Here is a 19,512-nt window from a genome sequence, read left to right on the forward strand (position 1 = left end):
TATGCGTTAATGCAGTCAAGGGTTTTGCTATTTTGGAGAAATCTTGGATGAATCTTCTGTAGTAACCAGCCAATCCTAAAAATTGACGTATATGCTTCGGAGTTTTTGAGGTTTCCCATTTTTCAACGGTTTCGATCTTTGCTGGGTCCACCTGGATACCTTCTTTGTTCACTATGTGACGGAGGAATTGAACTTCTTCCAACCAAAATGCACACTTTGAAAACTTAGCGCACAGTTTTTCTTTCCTCAATACTTCTAGCACTTTTCTCAAATGTTCTTCGTGCTCTTGATCATTCTTTGAATAAATAAGTATGTCATCGATGAAAACAATGACAAACTTGTCAAGATATGTCCCACACACTCGGTTCATAAGGTCCATGAACACAGCTGGTGCGTTAGTCAATCCAAACGGCATAACCATAAACTCGTAATGACCATAACGCGTCCTAAAAGTAGTTTTTGGAATATCATCCTCCTTTACTCGCATTCAATGATATCCAGAATGTAAATCGATCTTCGAATAAACTGACGAGCCTTGTAGTTGATCAAATAAGTCGTCAATTCTCGGCAGTGGATAACGGTTTTTGATGGTAAGTTTGTTCAACTCTCTGTAGTCAATACACAACCTAAATGTACCATCCTTCTTCTTGACAAACAAAACAGGAGCTCCCCATGGTGATGTGCTTGGTCGAATGAAACCACGTTCTAATAGTTCTTTCAGTTGGCTTTGCAGTTCTTTCATCTCGCTGGGTGCGAGTCTATAAGGAGCACGAGCTATTGGTGCAGCTCCTGGTACAAGATCTATTTGAAATTCAACAGATCGATGTGGAGGTAGTCCCGGTAATTCTTTCGGAAATACATCGGGAAATTCTTTTGCGACGGGAACATCATTGATGCTCTTTTCTTCAGTTTGTACTTTCTCAACGTGTGCTAGAACAGCATAGCAACCTTTTCTTATTAGTTTTTGTGCCTTCAAATTACTAATAAGATGTAGCTTCATGTTGCCCTTTTCTCCGTACACCATTAAGGGTTCTCCTTCTTCTCGTACAATGCGAATTGCATTTTTATAACATACGATCTCTGCTTTCACCTTCTTCAGCCAGTCCATGCCAACTATTACATCAAAACTCCCTAACTCTACTGGTATCAAATCAATCTTAAATATTTCGCTACCCAGTTTAATTTCTCGATTCCGGCATATATTATCTGCTGAAATTAATTTACCGTTTGCTAATTCGAGTAAAAATTTACTATCCAACGGCGTCAATGGACAACTTAATTTAGCACAAAAATCTCTACTCATATAGCTTCTATCCTCACCCGAATCAAATAAAACGTAAGCAGATTTATTGTCAATAAGAAACGTACCCGTAACAAGCTCCGGGTCTTCCTGTGCCTCTGCCGCATTAATATTGAAAACTCTTCCGCGGCCTTGTCCATTCGTGTTCTCCTGGTTCGGGAAATTTCTAATAATGTGGCCCGGTTTTCTACATTTATAACAAAATACATTGGCATAACTTGCTCTGACACTACTTGTTCTGCCATTACTCGTTCCGACACCATTTGTTCCTTTCGTTCTGTTAACCCCTGGTCCGTAGACCTCACACTTCGCCGCGCTATGACCATTTCTTTTACACTTGTTGCAAAATTTGGTGCAGAACCCCGAGTGATACTTTTCACACCTTTGGCATAGCTACTTCTGATTGTTGTTGTTGTTGCGGTTGTTATTGTTGTTGGGATGATTGTTGTAGTTGTTGTTGTTGTTGTTGTTGTTGTTGTTGTTGTTGTTGTTGTTGTTGTTGTTGGGCCGTTTATTGTAGTTTCGATTGATGTTGCGATTGTTGGGATAATTGTTGCGATTATTCTTGTAATTGCTGTTGTTGTATTGGTGATTCTTTTCACCGTTTTCCTCCCACTTTCTTTTGACTTGCTTCACATTGGCCTCTTCAGCCGTCTGTTCTTTAATTCTTTCCTCAATCTGGTTCACTAGTTTGTGAGCCATTCTACATGCCTGTTGTATGGAGGCGGGCTCGTGTGAACTTATATCTTCTTGGATTCTTTCCGGTAATCCTTTCACAAACGTGTCCATCTTCTCTTCCTCATCTTCGAACGCTCCCGGACACAATAGGCACAATTCTGTGAATCGTCTTTCGTACGTGGTAATATCAAATCCTTGGCTTCGTAACCCTCTAAGTTCTGTCTTGAGCTTATTGACCTCGGTTCTGGGACGGTACTTCTCGTTCATCAAGTGCTTGAATGCTGACTACGGTAGTGCGTACGTATCATCTTGTCCCACTTGCTCTAGATAGGTATTCCACCATGTTAACGCAGAACCTGTGAAGGTATGCGTAGCGTACTTCACTTTGTCCTCTTTATTACACTTACTTATGGCAAACACCGATTCGACCTTCTCGGTCCACCATTTCAATCCGATCGGTCCTTCGGTTCCATCAAATTCCAAAGGTTTGCAGGCAGTGAATTCTTTGTAGGTGCATCCTACACGATTTTCTGTACTGCTAGATCCAAGGTTATTATTGGTATGTAGTGCAGCCTGTACTGTGGCTATGTTTGAAGCTATAAAAGTACGGAATTCCTCTTCATTCATATTCACGGTGTGTCGAGTAGTCGGTGCCATTTCCTTCAAAATAGTCAAATGGAACAAGTTAATCATACAGAATATTAAGAGTAGTTAATAGTATTTCGTAGCATAATATGAACTCATTTATAAATGCTTTTTCTTCATATTAGCATTTTATAAGTTTAAATTCGGGTAGTACCTACCCGTTAAGTTCATACTTAGTAGCTAATATACAATTCAACTAATACAATTCTATATGAAAAACTGATTATAATAATATTTCGCGTTCAAACTTTTATACAATATTTTACAAACTTACAATACCGCTTATTTTACATAAAGCATGAAATATAGCACACAATAACTTTGATACAAGATAGTTGTGAAGATAATTCTAGCTAGTACACAAGTCGTTCAACAAAGGCAATAAAGACACGTAATTCATACGTCCAGAAACAAGTCATGCATTCTGGTTTTAGTAGGACTACTTCCCATCCTTGGTCTTGTGGAACATAACCGTTATGGCCGTTGATAAGACAGCGTGTTGTAACGTCGTCAAAGGGACAAGGGTTACGTAATGACCAACAGTCTCGTAATAACCTAAAAACCTCATTTCTTACCCCAATTACCGACTCCGTCACTTGTGGGAACGTTTTGTTTAATAGTTGTAACCCGATGTTCTTTTTCTCACTTTAGTGAGAAGCGAACATTACTAACCCGTAAGCATAGCATGCTTCTTTATGTTGCATGTTAGCCGCTTTTTCTAAATCATGAAGTCCTATATTCGGATACATTGAGTCAAAATAATTTCTTAACCCGTTGCGTAAAATAGCATTTGGGTTCCCCGCAATATATGCGTCAAAGTAAACACATCGTAACTTATGGGTTTCCCAATGTGATATCCCCCATCTTTCAAACGAAAGTCTCTTATAAACCAAGGCATTCTTGGAACGTTCTTCGAATGTCTTACAAACTGATTTCGCCGTAAATAGTTGTGCCGAAGAATTCTGACCGACTCTAGACAAGATTTCATCAATCATGTCTCCGGGTAGGTCTCTTAAAATATTGGGTTGTCTATCCATTTTGTGTTTTTATACTGTAAAATAGACAAGAGTTAGATTCATAAAAAAATACTTATTAATACAAGCAATTTTTACATATATCATAAAGCATAAGCACACTATATTACATATATTACACCACACGGATACAACTATCTTATTCTGACTCGCTCGTTTCTTCTTCTTCGATTTTGGTTCGTTTTGCCAAGTTTCTAGGGATATATGATGTTCCCCTAATACGAGCTGTCGTTTTCCACAACGGTTTAGAAAAACCTGGTGGTTTAGAGGTTCCCGGGTCATTGTTACAACTTAAGGGCTTCGGGGGTTGACGATACATATAAAGTTCATCGGGGTTGGAATTAGATTTCTCTATTTTTATGCCCTTTCCCTTATTATTTTCTTTTGCCTTTTTAAATTCAGTTGGGGTAATTTCTATAACATCATCGGAATTCTCGTCGGAATCCGATTCATCGGAGAATTGGTAATCCTCCCAATATTTTGCTTCCTTGGCGGAAACACCATTGACCATAATTAACCTTGGTCGGTTGGTTGAGGATTTTCTTTTAATTAACCGTTTTATTATTTCCCCCACCGGTTCTATTTCCTCCTCCGGTTCCTCCTCTTCCGGTTCTGATTCTTCTTCCAGTTCTGATTCTTCTTCCGGTTCTTCTTCGGGAACTTGTGAATCAGTCCAATATATATTCAACTCTTCGTTATTATTAGGTGAGTCAATGGGATTTGTGCTAGAGGTAGACATCCATCACACAATATCAAACATGTTAAGAGATTAATATATCACATAATATATACATGTTAATAATATATAGTTTCCAACAAAAATGTTAAGCAATCATTTTTAAAGAAAACACAGTCGAAGTCCAGACTCACTAATGCATCCTAACAAACTCGATAAGACATACTAATGTAAATTTTCTGGTTCTCTAAGACCAACGCTCGGATACCAACTGAAATGTCCCGTTCTTATTGATTAAAAACGTTCCATATTAATTGATTTCGTTGCGAGGTTTTGACCTCTATATGAGACGTTTTTCAAAGACTGCATTCATTTTTAAAACAAACCATAACCTATATTTCATAAATAAAGGTTTAAAAATCTTTACGTAGATTATCAAATAATGATAATCTAAAATATCCTGTTTACACACGACCATTACATAATGGTTTACAATACAAATATGTTACATCGAAATCAGTTTCTTGAATGCAGTTTTTACACAATATCATACAAACATGGACTCCAAATCTTGTCCTTATTTTAGTATGCAACAGCGGAAGTCTTAGTATTCACCTGAGAATAAACATGCTTTAAACGTCAACAAAAATGTTGGTGAATTATAGGTTTAACCTATATATATCAAATCGTAACAATAGACCACAAGATTTCATATTTCAATACACATCCCATACATAGAGATAAAAATCATTCATATGGTGAACACCTGGTAATCGACATTAACAAGATGCATATATAAGAATATCCCCATCATTCCGGGACACCCTTCGGATATGATATAAATTTCGAAGTACTAAAGCATCCGGTACTTTGAATGGGGTTTGTTAGGCCCAATAGATCTATCTTTAGGATTCGCGTCACTTAGGGTGTCTGTTCCCTAATTCTTAGATTACCAGACTTAATAAAAAGGGGCATATTCGATTTCGATAATTCAACCATAGAATGTAGTTTCACGTACTTGTGTCTATTTTCTAAATCATTTATAAAACCTGCATGTATTCTCATCCCAAAAATATTAGATTTTAAAAGTGAGACTATAACTCACTTTCACAGATTTTTACTTCGTCGGGAAGTAAGACTTGGCCACTGGTTGATTCACGAACCTATAACAATATATACATATATATCAAAGTATGTTCAAAATATATTTACAACACTTTTAATACATTTTGATGTTTTAAGTTTATTAAGTCAGTTGTCCTCGTTAGTAACCTACAACTAGTTGTCCACAGTTAGATGTACAGAAATAATTCGATAAATATTATCTTGAATCAATCCACGACCCAGTGTATACGTATCTTAGTATTGATCACAACTCAAACTATATATATATTTTGGAATCAACCTCAACCCTGTATAGCTAACTCCAACATTCACATATAGAGTGTCTATGGTTGTTTCGAAATATATATAGATGTATCGACATGATAGGTCGAAACATTGTATACGTGTCTATGGTATCTCAAGATTACATAATATACAATACAAGTTGATTAAGTTATGGTTGGAATAGATTTGTTACCAATTTTCACGTAGCTAAAATGAGAAAAATTATCCAATCTTGTTTTACCCATAACTTCTTCATTTTAAATCCGTTTTGAGTGAATCAAATTGCTATGGTTTCATATTGAACTCTATTTTATGAATCTAAATATAAAAAGTATAGTTTTATAGTCAGAAAAATAAGTTACAACTCATTTTTGTAAAGGTAGTCATTTCAGTCGAAAGAACGACGTCTAGATGACCATTTTAGAAAACATACTTCTACTTTGAGTTTAACCATGATTTTTGGATATAGTTTCATGTTCATAATAAAAATAATTTTCCCAGAATAACAAATTTTAAATCAAAGTTTATCATAGTTTTTAATTAACTAACCCAAAACAGCCCGCGGTGTTACAACGACGGCGTAAATCCGGTTTTACGGTGTTTTTCGTGTTTCCAGGTTTTAAATCATTAAGTTAGCATATCATATAGATATATAACATGTGTTTAGTTGATTTTAAAAGTCAAGTTAGAAGGATTAACTTTTATTTGTGAACAAGTTTAGAATTAACTAAACTATGTTCTAGTGATTACAAGTTTAAACCTTCGAATAAGATAGCTTTATATGTATGAATCGAATGATGTTATGAACATAATTACTACCTCAAGTTCCTTGGATAAACCTACTGGAAATGAGAAAAATGGATCTAGCTTCAACGGATCCTTGGATGGCTTGAAAGTTCTTGAAGCAGAATCATGACACGAAAACAATTTCAAGTAAGATTTCCACTCGAAATAAGATTGTTATAGTTATAGAAATTGAATTAAAGTTTGAATATTATTATTAACTTGTATTAGAAAGATAACCTACTATAAGTAACAAAGGTTTCTTGATCTTGGATGATCACCTTACAAGATTGGAAGTGAGCTAGCAAACTTGAAAGTATTCTTGATTTTATGTAACTAGAACTTGTAGAATTTATGAAGAACACTTAGAACTTGAAGATAGAACTTGAGAGAGATCAATTAGATGAATAAAATTGAAGAATGAAAGTGTTTGTAGGTATTTTTGGTCGTTGGTGTATGGAGAAGATATAAAGGATATGTAATTTTGTTTTTATGTAAATAAGTCATGAATGATTACTCATATTTTTGTAATTTTACGAGATATTTCATGCTAGTTGCCAAATGATGGTTTCTACATGTGTTAGGTGACTCACATGGGCTGCTAAGAGCTGATCATTGGAGTGTATATACCAATAGTACATACATCTAAAAGCTGTGTATTGTACGAGTACGAATACGGGTGCATACGAGTAGAATTGTTGATGAAACTGAACGAGGATGTAATTGTATGCATTTTTGTTAAGTAGAAGTATTTTGATAAGGGTATTGAAGTCTTTAAAAAGTGTATAAATACATATTAAAACACTACATGTATATACATTTTAACTGAGTCGTTAAGTCATCGTTAGTCGTTACATGTAAGTGTTGTTTTGAAACCTTTAGGTTAACGATCTTGTTAAATGCTGTTAACCCAATGTTTATAATATCAAATGAGATTTTAAATTATTATATTATCATGATATTAACATGTATGAATATCTCTTAATATGATATATATACATTAAATGTCTTTACAACGATAATCGTTACATATATGTCTCGTTTAAAAATCATTAAGTTAGTAGTCTTGTTTTTACATATGTAGTTCATTGTTAATATACTTAATGATATGTTTACTTATCATAGTATCATGTTAACTATATATATATCCATATATATGTCATCATATAGTTTTTACAAGTTTTAACGTTCGTGAATCACCGGTCAACTTGGGTGGTCAATTGTCTATATGAAACATATTTCAATTAATCAAGTCTTAACAAGTTTGATTGCTTAACATGTTGGAAACATTTAATCATGTAAATATCAATCTCAATTAATATATATAAACATAGAAAATTTCGGGTCACTACATTACTAACGAGGACGGCTGACTTAATAAACTTAAAACATCAAAATGTATTAAAAATGTTGTAAATATATTTTGAACATACTTTGATATATATATATATATATATATATATATATATATATATATATATATATATATATATATATATATATATATATATATATATATATATATATATATATATATATATTTGTTATAGGTTCGTGAATCGACCAGTGGCCAAGTCTTACTCCCGACGAAGTAAAAATCTGTGAAAGTGAGTTATAGTCCCACTTTTAAAATCTAATATTTTGGGATGAGAATACATGCAGTTTTATAAATATTTTACGAAATAGACACAAGTAAATGAAACTACATTATATGGGCGAATGATCGAAGTCAAATATGCCCCTTTTGCTTGGTAGCCTAAGAATTAGTAAACCGATCTACTAATTGACGCGAATCCTAAAGATAGATCTATTGGGCCTAACGAACCCCATCCAAAGTACCGGATGCTTTAGTACTTCGAATTCATTTTTATCATGTCCGAAGAATTTCCTGGAATGATAGGTGATATTCTTATATGCATCTTGTTAATGTCGGTTACCAGGTGTTCACCATATGAATGATTTTTATCTCTATGTATGGGATGTATATTGAAATATGAAATCTTGTGGTCTATTATTATGATTTGATAATATATAGGTTAAACCTATAACTCACCAACATTTTTGTTGACGTTTTAAGCATGTTTATTCTCAGGTGATTATTAAGAGCTTCCGCTGTTGCATACTAAAATAAGGACAAGATTTGGAGTCCATGCTTGTATGATATTATGTAAAAACTGCATTCAAGAAACTTATTTTTGATGTAATATATTCTTATTGTAAACCATTATGTAATGGTCGTATGTAAACGGTATATTTTAAATTATCATTATTTGATAATCTACGTAATGCTTTTTAAACCTTTATAGATAAAATAAAGGTTATGGTTGTTTTAAAAATGAATGCAGTCTTTGAAAAACGTCTCATATAGAGTTCAAAACCTCGCGACGAAATCAATTAATATGGAACGTTTATAATCAATATGAACGAGACATTTCAACATTTCCCACGAAAAGCTTCATTTATACTAAGGTTAGCAACCGCACCTAAACCCCACCACTTATACACTTTATCCCATACATCCATTGAAACCCGACAGAAGAATAAAAGGTGATCTAAAGATTCCACGTCATCATCACAAATAGGGCACCTAACGGAATCCAAGTCAATACCTCGCTTGTCAAGCTCGATATGGACCGGGAGCCGTCTTTTGAGTACCCTCCATATGAAGATCTCTAATTTGTTTAGCACCAAATGGTTTTTAATAGTCTCGGAGTTTGTACACGAATATCCACTCAAGATTTTTTCATCAATTAAAGTAGATAACTTTTTTGTAGTGAAATTACCGTTACAGGATAGGCTCTAATTCCACGAATCCATGGCTTTGTCTTGTTTAGAATACGAGTTAAGAAGGTTGACTATTGAGTTTAGCTCTGAGGTAGCACGACTTGAAAGTCCACAGTTCCAACTCCAGGATGTTTCAAAAGTATTTCCAGACCACGAGATTCTGTCCCTGACCTTTGCAGCACGATCGGATTCAAAATGAAAAAGCCTGGGAACAGTCTTTGAGCGGCCTGTTTCCCAGCCATACGTCTAACCAAAAACCGTTGTTTGCACCATCTCCAATGATTTTGATAAAAGAATCAGCGAAGTCAATCCCGGCATCCTTGATATTGTAACTTGCACGTAATATATTAAACCAAACACTACTCTTTCCTTGCGGGCTACGAGAGCCCGAAGGAGGGAGTAATCCGTTAGCACCATGGATACTTTTGATAACCGTCACCCAAAGATAATTTTCTTCAATTTTGTCCCGCCAAAACCATTTCCCCAAAAGAGCTAAGTTTTTTCCCCGAAGGGACCCAATGTTGAGACCGCCCTCACCGTAAGGTAAAAGTGAATCTTCCCATTTGACCCACGACATTTTGGAACACTCGCCCATCCCGCCCCAAAAGAATTTTCTCCTAATACTCTCAAGATTTTTAATAACGCTTATCGGGGCACGAAAAAGGGAGAAATAATATAACGGTAGACTACTAAGGACCGACTTTACTAACGTTAATCTTCCACCATAGGAAATCGTCTTAGATTTCCAATCCGCGAGTCTCAAGTTAAATTTATCAATAATGGGATTCCAATTTTCTACTTTATTCATGTTTTTTCCAATTGGAATATCAAGGTACGTAAAGGGGAATGCACCGATCTTATAATTTACCCGACTAGCCAAATATTCAATTTCATTATTATTTACCCCGAGTCCGAATAGGAAACTTTTTTGAAAGTTAAATTTGAGACCCGAGGCGTTTTTAAAACATTTGAGTAACTTCATTAGATTGCAAAAATTTTGTCTATTCCACTCACCAAAGAAAATGGTATCGTCCACGTATTGCAAGTGAATAATTGGAATATTATCGGACCCAATTTCAACCCCTTTGTAAAGCCCGCTGTTGTGGGCTTGTTTGGTAAGAAAACTTAGACCTTTCGCCGCAATGTTGAAGAGAAACGGGGATAAGGGGTCCCCTTGTCTAACCCCTCTTTCGATATTGAATTCATTTGTGGGTGACCCGTTGATTAGAATAGATATTGAAGCGGATTGGAGACATGCTAACATCCACTTCCTCCATCTTTCCCCGAAGCCCATCCGTTTCATCATTTCTAAAAGGAAGTTCCAATTAAGGATATCGAAGGCCTTCTCGAAGTCAACTTTAAAGATGAGGCTTTTTCTTTTGCTTTTCTTTAGGTATTCGATTGATTCGTTTGCAATTAAAGCTCCGTCAAGGATATATCGACCCTTCAAAAAAGCGGTTTGTTCTTCACTAATGAGACCCGGTAATACCTTTCGAATTCAGTTTGAGAGAACATCTGCAAGAATTTTGTAGTAGCACCCAATTAAACTAATAGAACGGTAATTGTTTAGATTCAGTGGGTCCGGTGTCTTGGGAACTAGAGTAACGAAAGACGCGTTGCATCTTTTAGATATCACACCTTCACGCCAAAACCAATTAAGAGCATTCATGAGATCTTCTTTGATTAAGTCCCAATAGAGCCTAAAGAATTTGAATTTAACACCATCCGGACCGGGTGCTTTCAAGCAACCGCAATCGTTAGTGGCTTCTAAGACTTCTACCTCACTAAAAGGTGTTTCTAAACTTGCTACCTACTCAGGATTAAGCTGATTTGACAGCAGCAAGCTCATAGAATGGTCTGTTAGCCTCATCTAGTTGTGATTTACTTTAGAAAATTGCAATTTGAAATGGTTATATGTTGTGTTTTTTATTAAATCGGGATCTTCGCACCAAGAACCATCAATATTGAGACCCCGGATGTTGCGTCTTGCAAGCCTTCTACGAATATAGGAATGGAAGTACCTCGTGTTTTCATCTCCTTCCACTATCCATTTAATTCGGGATTTTTGTTTTGCCATATTTCCTTTAATTTTTTCTTTTTCGATCCACTTTTTTCTAGCATCAAGCCACTCGTGTCTTTCAGAATCATTCAATGGGTTGTTTTCGGCATACTTTTCCCATTTTTCTGAAATAAGTTTGAGCTCATCAATCTCCTTATCAATATGGCTGAACTTTTCTTTACTCCATTCTTTTAATGCGAATTTCACTTTTTTGAGCTTGTTACGAAAGTTGCAATCGTGCCTTTGACCCATGTTTGTTTCTGTCCACGCCTTCTTTATGACTTCCTTTGAAGCATCTTCATCCAACCATTCATCGAATATCTTTACCGGCTTGGGCCTAAAATCAACTTCTTTATTTGTCAAAACAATAGGACGATGATCTGAAAGCATACGTTCAAGAGCTAAAACCGAAACATCACTCCACATGTTGTTGAATTATTCGGAAATAAGAAATCTGTCAAGCTTGCTAAATTTGATCCCGTTGTCACATATTCTTGTAAACTTTTTGCCACAAAGAGGGACTTCAATAAGATGAGTGTTGTCTATGAAATCGTTAAACCATTTGGCTCTTCTATCCATAAAAACAAAACTTTGCCTTTCGAAAACATTACATACTTCGTTAAAATCTCCACAAAGAACCCATGCACCATCGTTTTGACCTACAAAATTCTCAAGACTCGCCCACATTTTCTTTTTGTTAGAATCATCATGAAGACCATAAACATTTACTATATACGAAGTTTCATCCCTACCCCTCCATTTCCGCTTGATTGAAATGTAAAAATCACTATAATAATGTTGCTCGGTAGTAAACTCCTTCGGATCCCATAACAACATAATCCCACCCGACTTGCCAATTTTTTCTTTTTGAATAAACCCGATGTCATTTGACCCCCATAAACGATTGATGCATTTAATATCCACGCCGTTACACTTTGTTTCTTGAATAGCAACTACAAACGGTTTTTCACGAAAAATAAGTTTTCTAAATTCACCCACCGTACTGTCTTTACCTGACCCGAACCCCCTGATGTTTACTGATAAAACTTTCATAATTAAATTGATAAAAGCGAGGTAAAAGGGAAGTTTAGACCTTTGATGGGTTGACATCCCATTCAAGTCCGATTTGATTTGCAAATGTGCCAAGATCTTCACTGAGCTTGCAGCTACTCATAACTCCACACCCTGCCAGATTTTTTGATTTTTGTTTTCTTTGTTTGTTGTTTTTGTACTTCCTGTTTGAAGATACACTTTGATTGGATTCGCTAACTTTAGTATTCCTTCCCTTCAGTGAAGATTGACTACGAACTAAATCGGATTTACGATCGCTTTTATGGCCTGCTCTTGCTAAGCATTTGGCCCGCATAGTCAGTGATGACGCCCTCCAATTACCACTAATGGATCCTTTTTCACCTTTTTTGATCTCCTTTTTTTCACGACTCTAATGTTAACCCCGTCTTCGCACACGTCGTCCACTTCTATACCATCATCTGATTCAATTGAATCAGTGTCATCAACGTTATGATTGGTCTTGTTTTTGATAGTGAATTTAGGGTTGGTTTTCTTTTGGAAAGGCGTTTCAGTTTTAGTCGATTTGTTGGAGGTATCAAAGGTGTTTGGTATCAATTTCTCTGTGCCAGTAGGTGTGGATTTTGGATGTGGAGATTTTGTGTGGTTGATCTGTTGGGATGGATTGTTAGATGGCTTTGGTTGGGATGGGTTAGTATGTTTAATTGATTGGGTTGGGTTAATGGGAAAATTTGGTGTTTGGGATTTGTCAACGTTAACAGTTTTGGAGGTGGAAGTAGGCGTGGTGGGTTGGTGTGACAACCCGGAAATTTCTGACCAAATTTAAACTTTATCTTTATATTATTCCGACACGATAAGCAAAGTATGTTAAGTTGAATCTCAGGAAGTGTAAACTGTATTCATACATTCATTTAACCTTGACCAAACCCTGACGATTCACGAACCATTATAATTGGATTGGAAAATACACGTATATATGTATATATATATATATATATATATATATATATATATATATATATATATATATATATATATATATATATATATATATATATATATATATATATATATATAATATTAACTTAGTCAAAAAAAAACGTCCTGATTTAAAATAATATATTTTAATAAACAACGAGTCACTGATTTATAGAAGCAAATGACCACAACGCTCAATTTTATAAGTTACATTTTTTATAAGGTAATTTATTGATGAGTAAGTCAAATTATTAATAAGGGTACACGTCGCGTAACGTAAAAGGCTAGTTTTCTAAACGTACGAAAGTGCGTTCGAAAAATCAAAAGTGGTACACGAGTCGAGTATCAACGTACGAGTCAACGGACCTAAAATTACAAGTCAACTATGTACATGAATATAATATAATATATATATATAATTAATATAAATTATATATATATATATTATATAAAATAATATGTCGACAAACAAGAAAACAAAAAAATTGTGAGCTGGATTTTGGGGCCATGCGACCGCATGAGAAATAGGCATAAAACCCATGCGATCGCATGGCAATCAGAATTCAGAAACATTCTATAAATTGGTCAGTTTGCTCAACACACACACACACACACATATTAATATCTATATTACTCCGTATTATATTTTATATTTATTATTTATATTTATTATTTATATTATTATTATTATTATTAAGATTAATATTATTATTAATCTTATAGTTAGGAGTATTATTATTAGTATTATTATACATAAAATACTACGACGAGGTCGTGAGCGAATTATTTTCAAACAAGCCTTTCGAGAGGGATAGAGCTAGAGAAACTATGGGTTATAGTTATGGAGGTTATGGGTAATGCTCATGGGTATTGTTCACAAGTTAAACCTAGTGTTTATCATCTCTGTTGCGTCTACGTACTTTCCTGCAATATTGAATCACAATATTGATACGTGAGCATTCATATCTTATCTTTTATATATTATTTGTGTATCCATGTCTAGTGCTCGAGTATATATATTTATGCATGCTTGTATGATAAATTTCGTCGTTAAACAGTTTATGATGAATCACGAATTAAATACATATATTACTGATAAAAGGTATATGATATGCATGTTTTTGGAAAGCTGGCGAAAAATCAATAACTTTTCATTTAGAAATCGCGTAATTTCGATGAACGAATTAAAAGATATGGTCAACTGAATTATGATTGACGTTAATTGGAATTGCTTTCGAATCTGTAATTAATATTTAAACAACCTGTTTACGAGAATGCTAAATTGGGTTTTTGAATACTACTAGCCGAGAAAATGAATTCTTAAATAAGGCATGTCTCGTTTTGTTGAACAATGGTCAAAATTGATTGTTTTATCATATTTTAAAGCCTTATAAAAACTATAGTCTAATTTTACAAGAACTGGAAAACTATGTGAAATGTTAAAATGTTTCGATTATCATAATCATTTAACTATAGTATTGAATCAGATTGACTTTTTGAAATGACTGTGGATAACTATTGTATGTCGATCTCGAGCATTAGGATTGTGATACACTATGACCTGACCTAGCTTGATAGACATTTATTGACCAACATATGTTCTCTAGGTTGAGATCTATGATTATTTGGTAATCCGAGTTTCGGTCACATTACGATGAACAACTTTATGTGATGCTAAGGTGAGTTTCATTTGCTCCCTTTTTAATTACTTTTGCAATCTATATTTTTGGGCTGAGAATACATGCACTTTATTTTAAACGCAATGGATACAAGTACATACTAAATTCAACACTGAGTTTGAACCGAAAATCCCTTAGCTTTGGTAACTAGTAACTGCCAGTTATAAGAACTGGTGGGCGCGAGTAGTAGTATATGGATCCATAGGGCTTGATATCCCCGTCCGAGCTAGAGCACTAGCCTTTTAACGGACGTATGCTATTTGAGAAGCGTACACGTTGGTTTGCATGTATTATTAAGATGATTATACAAAGGGTACAAATTATATATACGTTAAGTTTAGTTACCAGGGTGCTCAATCTTGTAGAATATTTTGATAAACGTTTCTGGATGAAACAACTGAAATCTTGTGGTCCACCTTTATATACAGATTATGCGAAACACTAAAACTATGAACTCACCAACCTTTGTGTTGACACTTGTTAGCATGTTTATTCTCAGGTTTCTAGAAGTCTTCCGCTGTTTGCTTATATGTTAGACAAGCTAAGTGCATGGAGTCTTACATGACATATTTATCAAGGAAACGTTGCATTCACCAAATCATCACCATGTATCTTATTTTGACTACATTGTCAACGGAAGTATCATTGTAAACTATTATATTACGGTGATTGTCTATATGTAGAAATCATCAGATGTCGAAAACCTTTGATTTAAATATTCATTTATGGTGTGCCTTTTCAAAAGAATGCAATGTTTATAAAACATATCATATAGAGGTCAAATACCTCGCAATGAAATCGATGAATGACGTGTTCGTTCATATAGATTTGGAGCGATCGTCAAAGTTGGTATCAGAGCTTGAGGTCATAGGGAACCAGAATTTGCATTAGTGTGTTTAACTGGTAATTGTTAGGATACATTAGTGAGTCTGGACTATGACCGTATTTGTTCTTACCAATTTTCGCTTATCATTTCTTGTCGAAAATTACCTGTGTATCATCTTAAGTCTAAATGCGTCTTATTGCATTGATTGCATAGATAGTATAGACAAAATTCATATCTTAGCGTATCTGTTACTGTAAACTTTTCCTGACACCTTCCGAAAATTTCTCCGTGATTTATGGAATTTGGTATTATATATACATATATAAATTATGTATTGAAGAATACCAAACTAAATTCTATAATCTAATTCAAATCAAAAATCAACTCCCTAATTATACAAGATGGATCCGGTATCTAGTTCAAATTCCTTAAACTCCGACAGCTATTCCGATATGGATATTCACCTGAATTCCGAAGACAGTGTAACCGGAATGGATCAACCAATCAGCCATCACCTATTCTGGATGAATTGGGGATGGGTTCATAACCTGCTTAGTCATTGGAGACAAGAAGAAGGTGATCCCTTCCATCCACCACATTTCCCTCTTGGCGAGAAACCTGAAGCACTTACCGGCGAACTTGTTCGTAATACCATTTTCTCTCTCATTTCCAGAGTGTCCCGTCACGATTATATATTATCTCAAATTCTAGATCTTATTCGTCCACTCGTCCAAACCGACAATCACCCCGGTGTAATAGAAGAGGTCAACGAGCTTCGCGCTCGGGTAGTGGCTTTGGAGAATGTGGTGCAAAGGTTACAAGCACCAGCAGCAGCACCGACAGCAACAGTACCACCATCAGCAACACCAACAGTACCATCACCACCACCAACAACAACACCCGCATCCCACACCTCAACATCACAATCTGTACCTCGAACATCAACGTCATACGCACCATAGATACCAAGGGATACCAACAACAACAAACGATGAAGTATTGATTCATAACTTCATCGAAGAAATATTTTGCAGAGAATATGTAGTTTCTAAAAGTTTTAGAGATTATATATTCTAGTCCTAGTCGAAAACCAGATGAGATTAATATTATGTTAACTCATTAAATCCATGATTACATCTAAGAAAAATATATATGTAGGTATATTTTCATAAAGAATGTAATTAAGAAAACTCGTTTGTACAAACTGTTAACGGTGAGAATATTTTAACGGGTAGATAATACCCGAGAGATATATAAATTCACAATTAATATGTTACATTCTTCAATTCTGATTCAGTAACTCATCAACTATATTCACTACTTTATACATTTTTCTCCCTAAAAACCAGAACAACCATTCTCATTTAAATTCAATTACATATTCTGATTTTAACATATCAGAATCCAATGCGAGATATAACCGATATCATCACTCTTAGATTTCTACATCTTTCAAAGCTGTATTTTGATTTCAAAACTGTGTTAGAACATCAATTCTATTCATAGAACCCAGGAAAATATTTGTATCACCTAAAATCCTAGAACATCATATGTATCTTGACAAATACAATCTTCATTCAAACCATTCAAACTTTTAAAAACACCTCGAATTGATAACCGAGGATTTGGTTATGATAACTTTGAATGCTGATGAAGCAGCAAAAACTGTAAACGACCTTAACAGCCAAAAGTTTGAGGATAAAGAATAGTGTGCTGGCAAAGCTCAGAAAAAGAGAAGGTTTGGAACTGGAAAACGGATTGAGAAAACCATGAAGGAGGCTGTGGACAAATCACAAAGACTAAACCTGCCTTCAAAGAATCCAAATGATTCAGTATCTGTTGAAGTCATTGACGAATACCTTGCTCCTGACTCTAAACCTTTACGAACAAATCTTCTTCATCATTCTTCAATATTAGAAATTCTAAGATATCATCGTATCTTTCATTATAAATATCCTCCATATTTCTGAAGATATTTCCATAATTATTCTTATCTGAAATAATTTATCTCTTTACACCATCTGTATTATATCATAAAAGAAACTATTTTAGTTTCTAAATTCTGAAACCTTCAAGTTTAAAATATGAATGTTATTGAAGTAGTGTTGGGAATTGAAGCATGAGTTAGTATAATATAATGACACATTGACACTTGATCAACGTGATTATATTACAGTAAGTCATGCTGAGTTTCTAAATGGGACATGACGATTCACATACCATACTGTCATCATGTACCATGTTACACGACTCTGGTATTCTATTTAACCTCTAAGAATATCAAGAAAATATTTTCTTGATGATTCGGTCTTTTTCGGATATTCTGGTAATTTAACAAATCAAGATCGTACCATTACCATTTTCTTCTTAGAACATTAACAATGTTCATTCTAAAATTCATATCTGCGAATTCTGGACCATTACAAGCAATGCATAGTCACAAGAAGAAGAAACGAAGGGACAAAACTCCGAAATAGAAATTGGGGTATAAATCGCAGCAAATAAAAGAGAACATTAACTGGGAATGACAATAATTATAGAAGACAGAAGCAGGAACTTTGAAATATAAGGGAGAATATAAAGCCCGATAACAACACATAAATTACAAACCCTGTATATCAATGTTTATCGCAACATAAAGACACGGGAGAATTAAAAGCACTATAACCCCAAGGGCAAAGTAGAAGTAAGAAGATTCCTCTGGCGGAAGTTAGAAAAGGAGAATAATTGTTGCGATAGTAAGGATAAGGACAAGGATCAGAACTGGATTAAGCATTTTCACAATCTTTTGAATTTGGAAATTGAGTATAGGAATGGTAAAAGTAAGGAAACGAAGGGGGTGGATTTATAGTGAAATATTCGACAGAGTATTCAAAACAGATGATCGCATTTAAAGCGGATCCTAATTTCCTTGATTTCCGAATAATCAAATCTTATTACTAAGACCTTCTCCAAATCTCTTGAACTCTGGACATCAACCTGTCTACGTCAAAAGATATGACGAAACTTTAACTACTCATTTTACTCCTTTGTGATAACTTCATTTATACTCTTCGCGTAACCAAATTGTTTTATCTATATTACTCGATGATGATAAAACTTTACTTTTCAGCTCGCATGCATCATGAAAACGTATTTATTGTCAGCCATGACCATCTCAATCAAATTTCGGGACAAAATTTCTTTAACGGGTAGGTACTGTGACAACCCGAAAATTTCTGACCAAATTTAAACTTTATCTTTATATTATTCCGACACGATAAGCAAAGTTTGTTAAGTTGAATCTCAGGAAGTGTAAACTGTATTCATACATTCATTTAACCTTGACCAAACCCTGACGATTCACGAACCATTATAATTGGATTGGAAAATATACGTGTATATATATATATATATATATATATATATATATATATATATATATATATATATATATATATATATATACGTGTATATATATATATATATATATATATATATATATATATATTTTACAAAAATATAATATTAACTTAGTCAAAAAAAAACATCCTGATTTAAAATAATATATTTTGATAAACAACGAGTCACTGATTTATAGAAGCAAATGACCATAACGCTAAATTTATAAGTTACATTTTTTATAAGGTAATTTATTGATGAGTAAGTCAAA

The 19,512-nt window shown here is 34.4% G+C and overlaps 1 protein-coding gene across 1 annotated transcript; it reads right to left on the reverse strand.

The window, feature by feature from the left end:
• Positions 1-11,783: 11,783 nt before the first annotated feature.
• Positions 11,784-12,401, reverse strand: LOC139899793 (uncharacterized). The gene has a single exon (XM_071882629.1). The coding sequence runs from the start codon at positions 12,399-12,401 to the stop codon at positions 11,784-11,786; it is 618 nt and encodes a 205-aa protein (XP_071738730.1).
• Positions 12,402-19,512: the final 7,111 nt, after the last annotated feature.

The sequence above is a fragment of the Rutidosis leptorrhynchoides genome, chromosome 3 (genome assembly GCF_046630445.1).
Source record: "Rutidosis leptorrhynchoides isolate AG116_Rl617_1_P2 chromosome 3, CSIRO_AGI_Rlap_v1, whole genome shotgun sequence".
Classification (NCBI taxonomy): Eukaryota; Viridiplantae; Streptophyta; class Magnoliopsida; order Asterales; family Asteraceae; genus Rutidosis; species Rutidosis leptorrhynchoides.

Coding starts and splice junctions, on each gene's coding strand:
- LOC139899793 (XM_071882629.1), bottom strand. CDS start 12,401: ATGAAAGTTTTATCAGTAAACATCAGGGGGTTCGGGTCAGGTAAAGAC.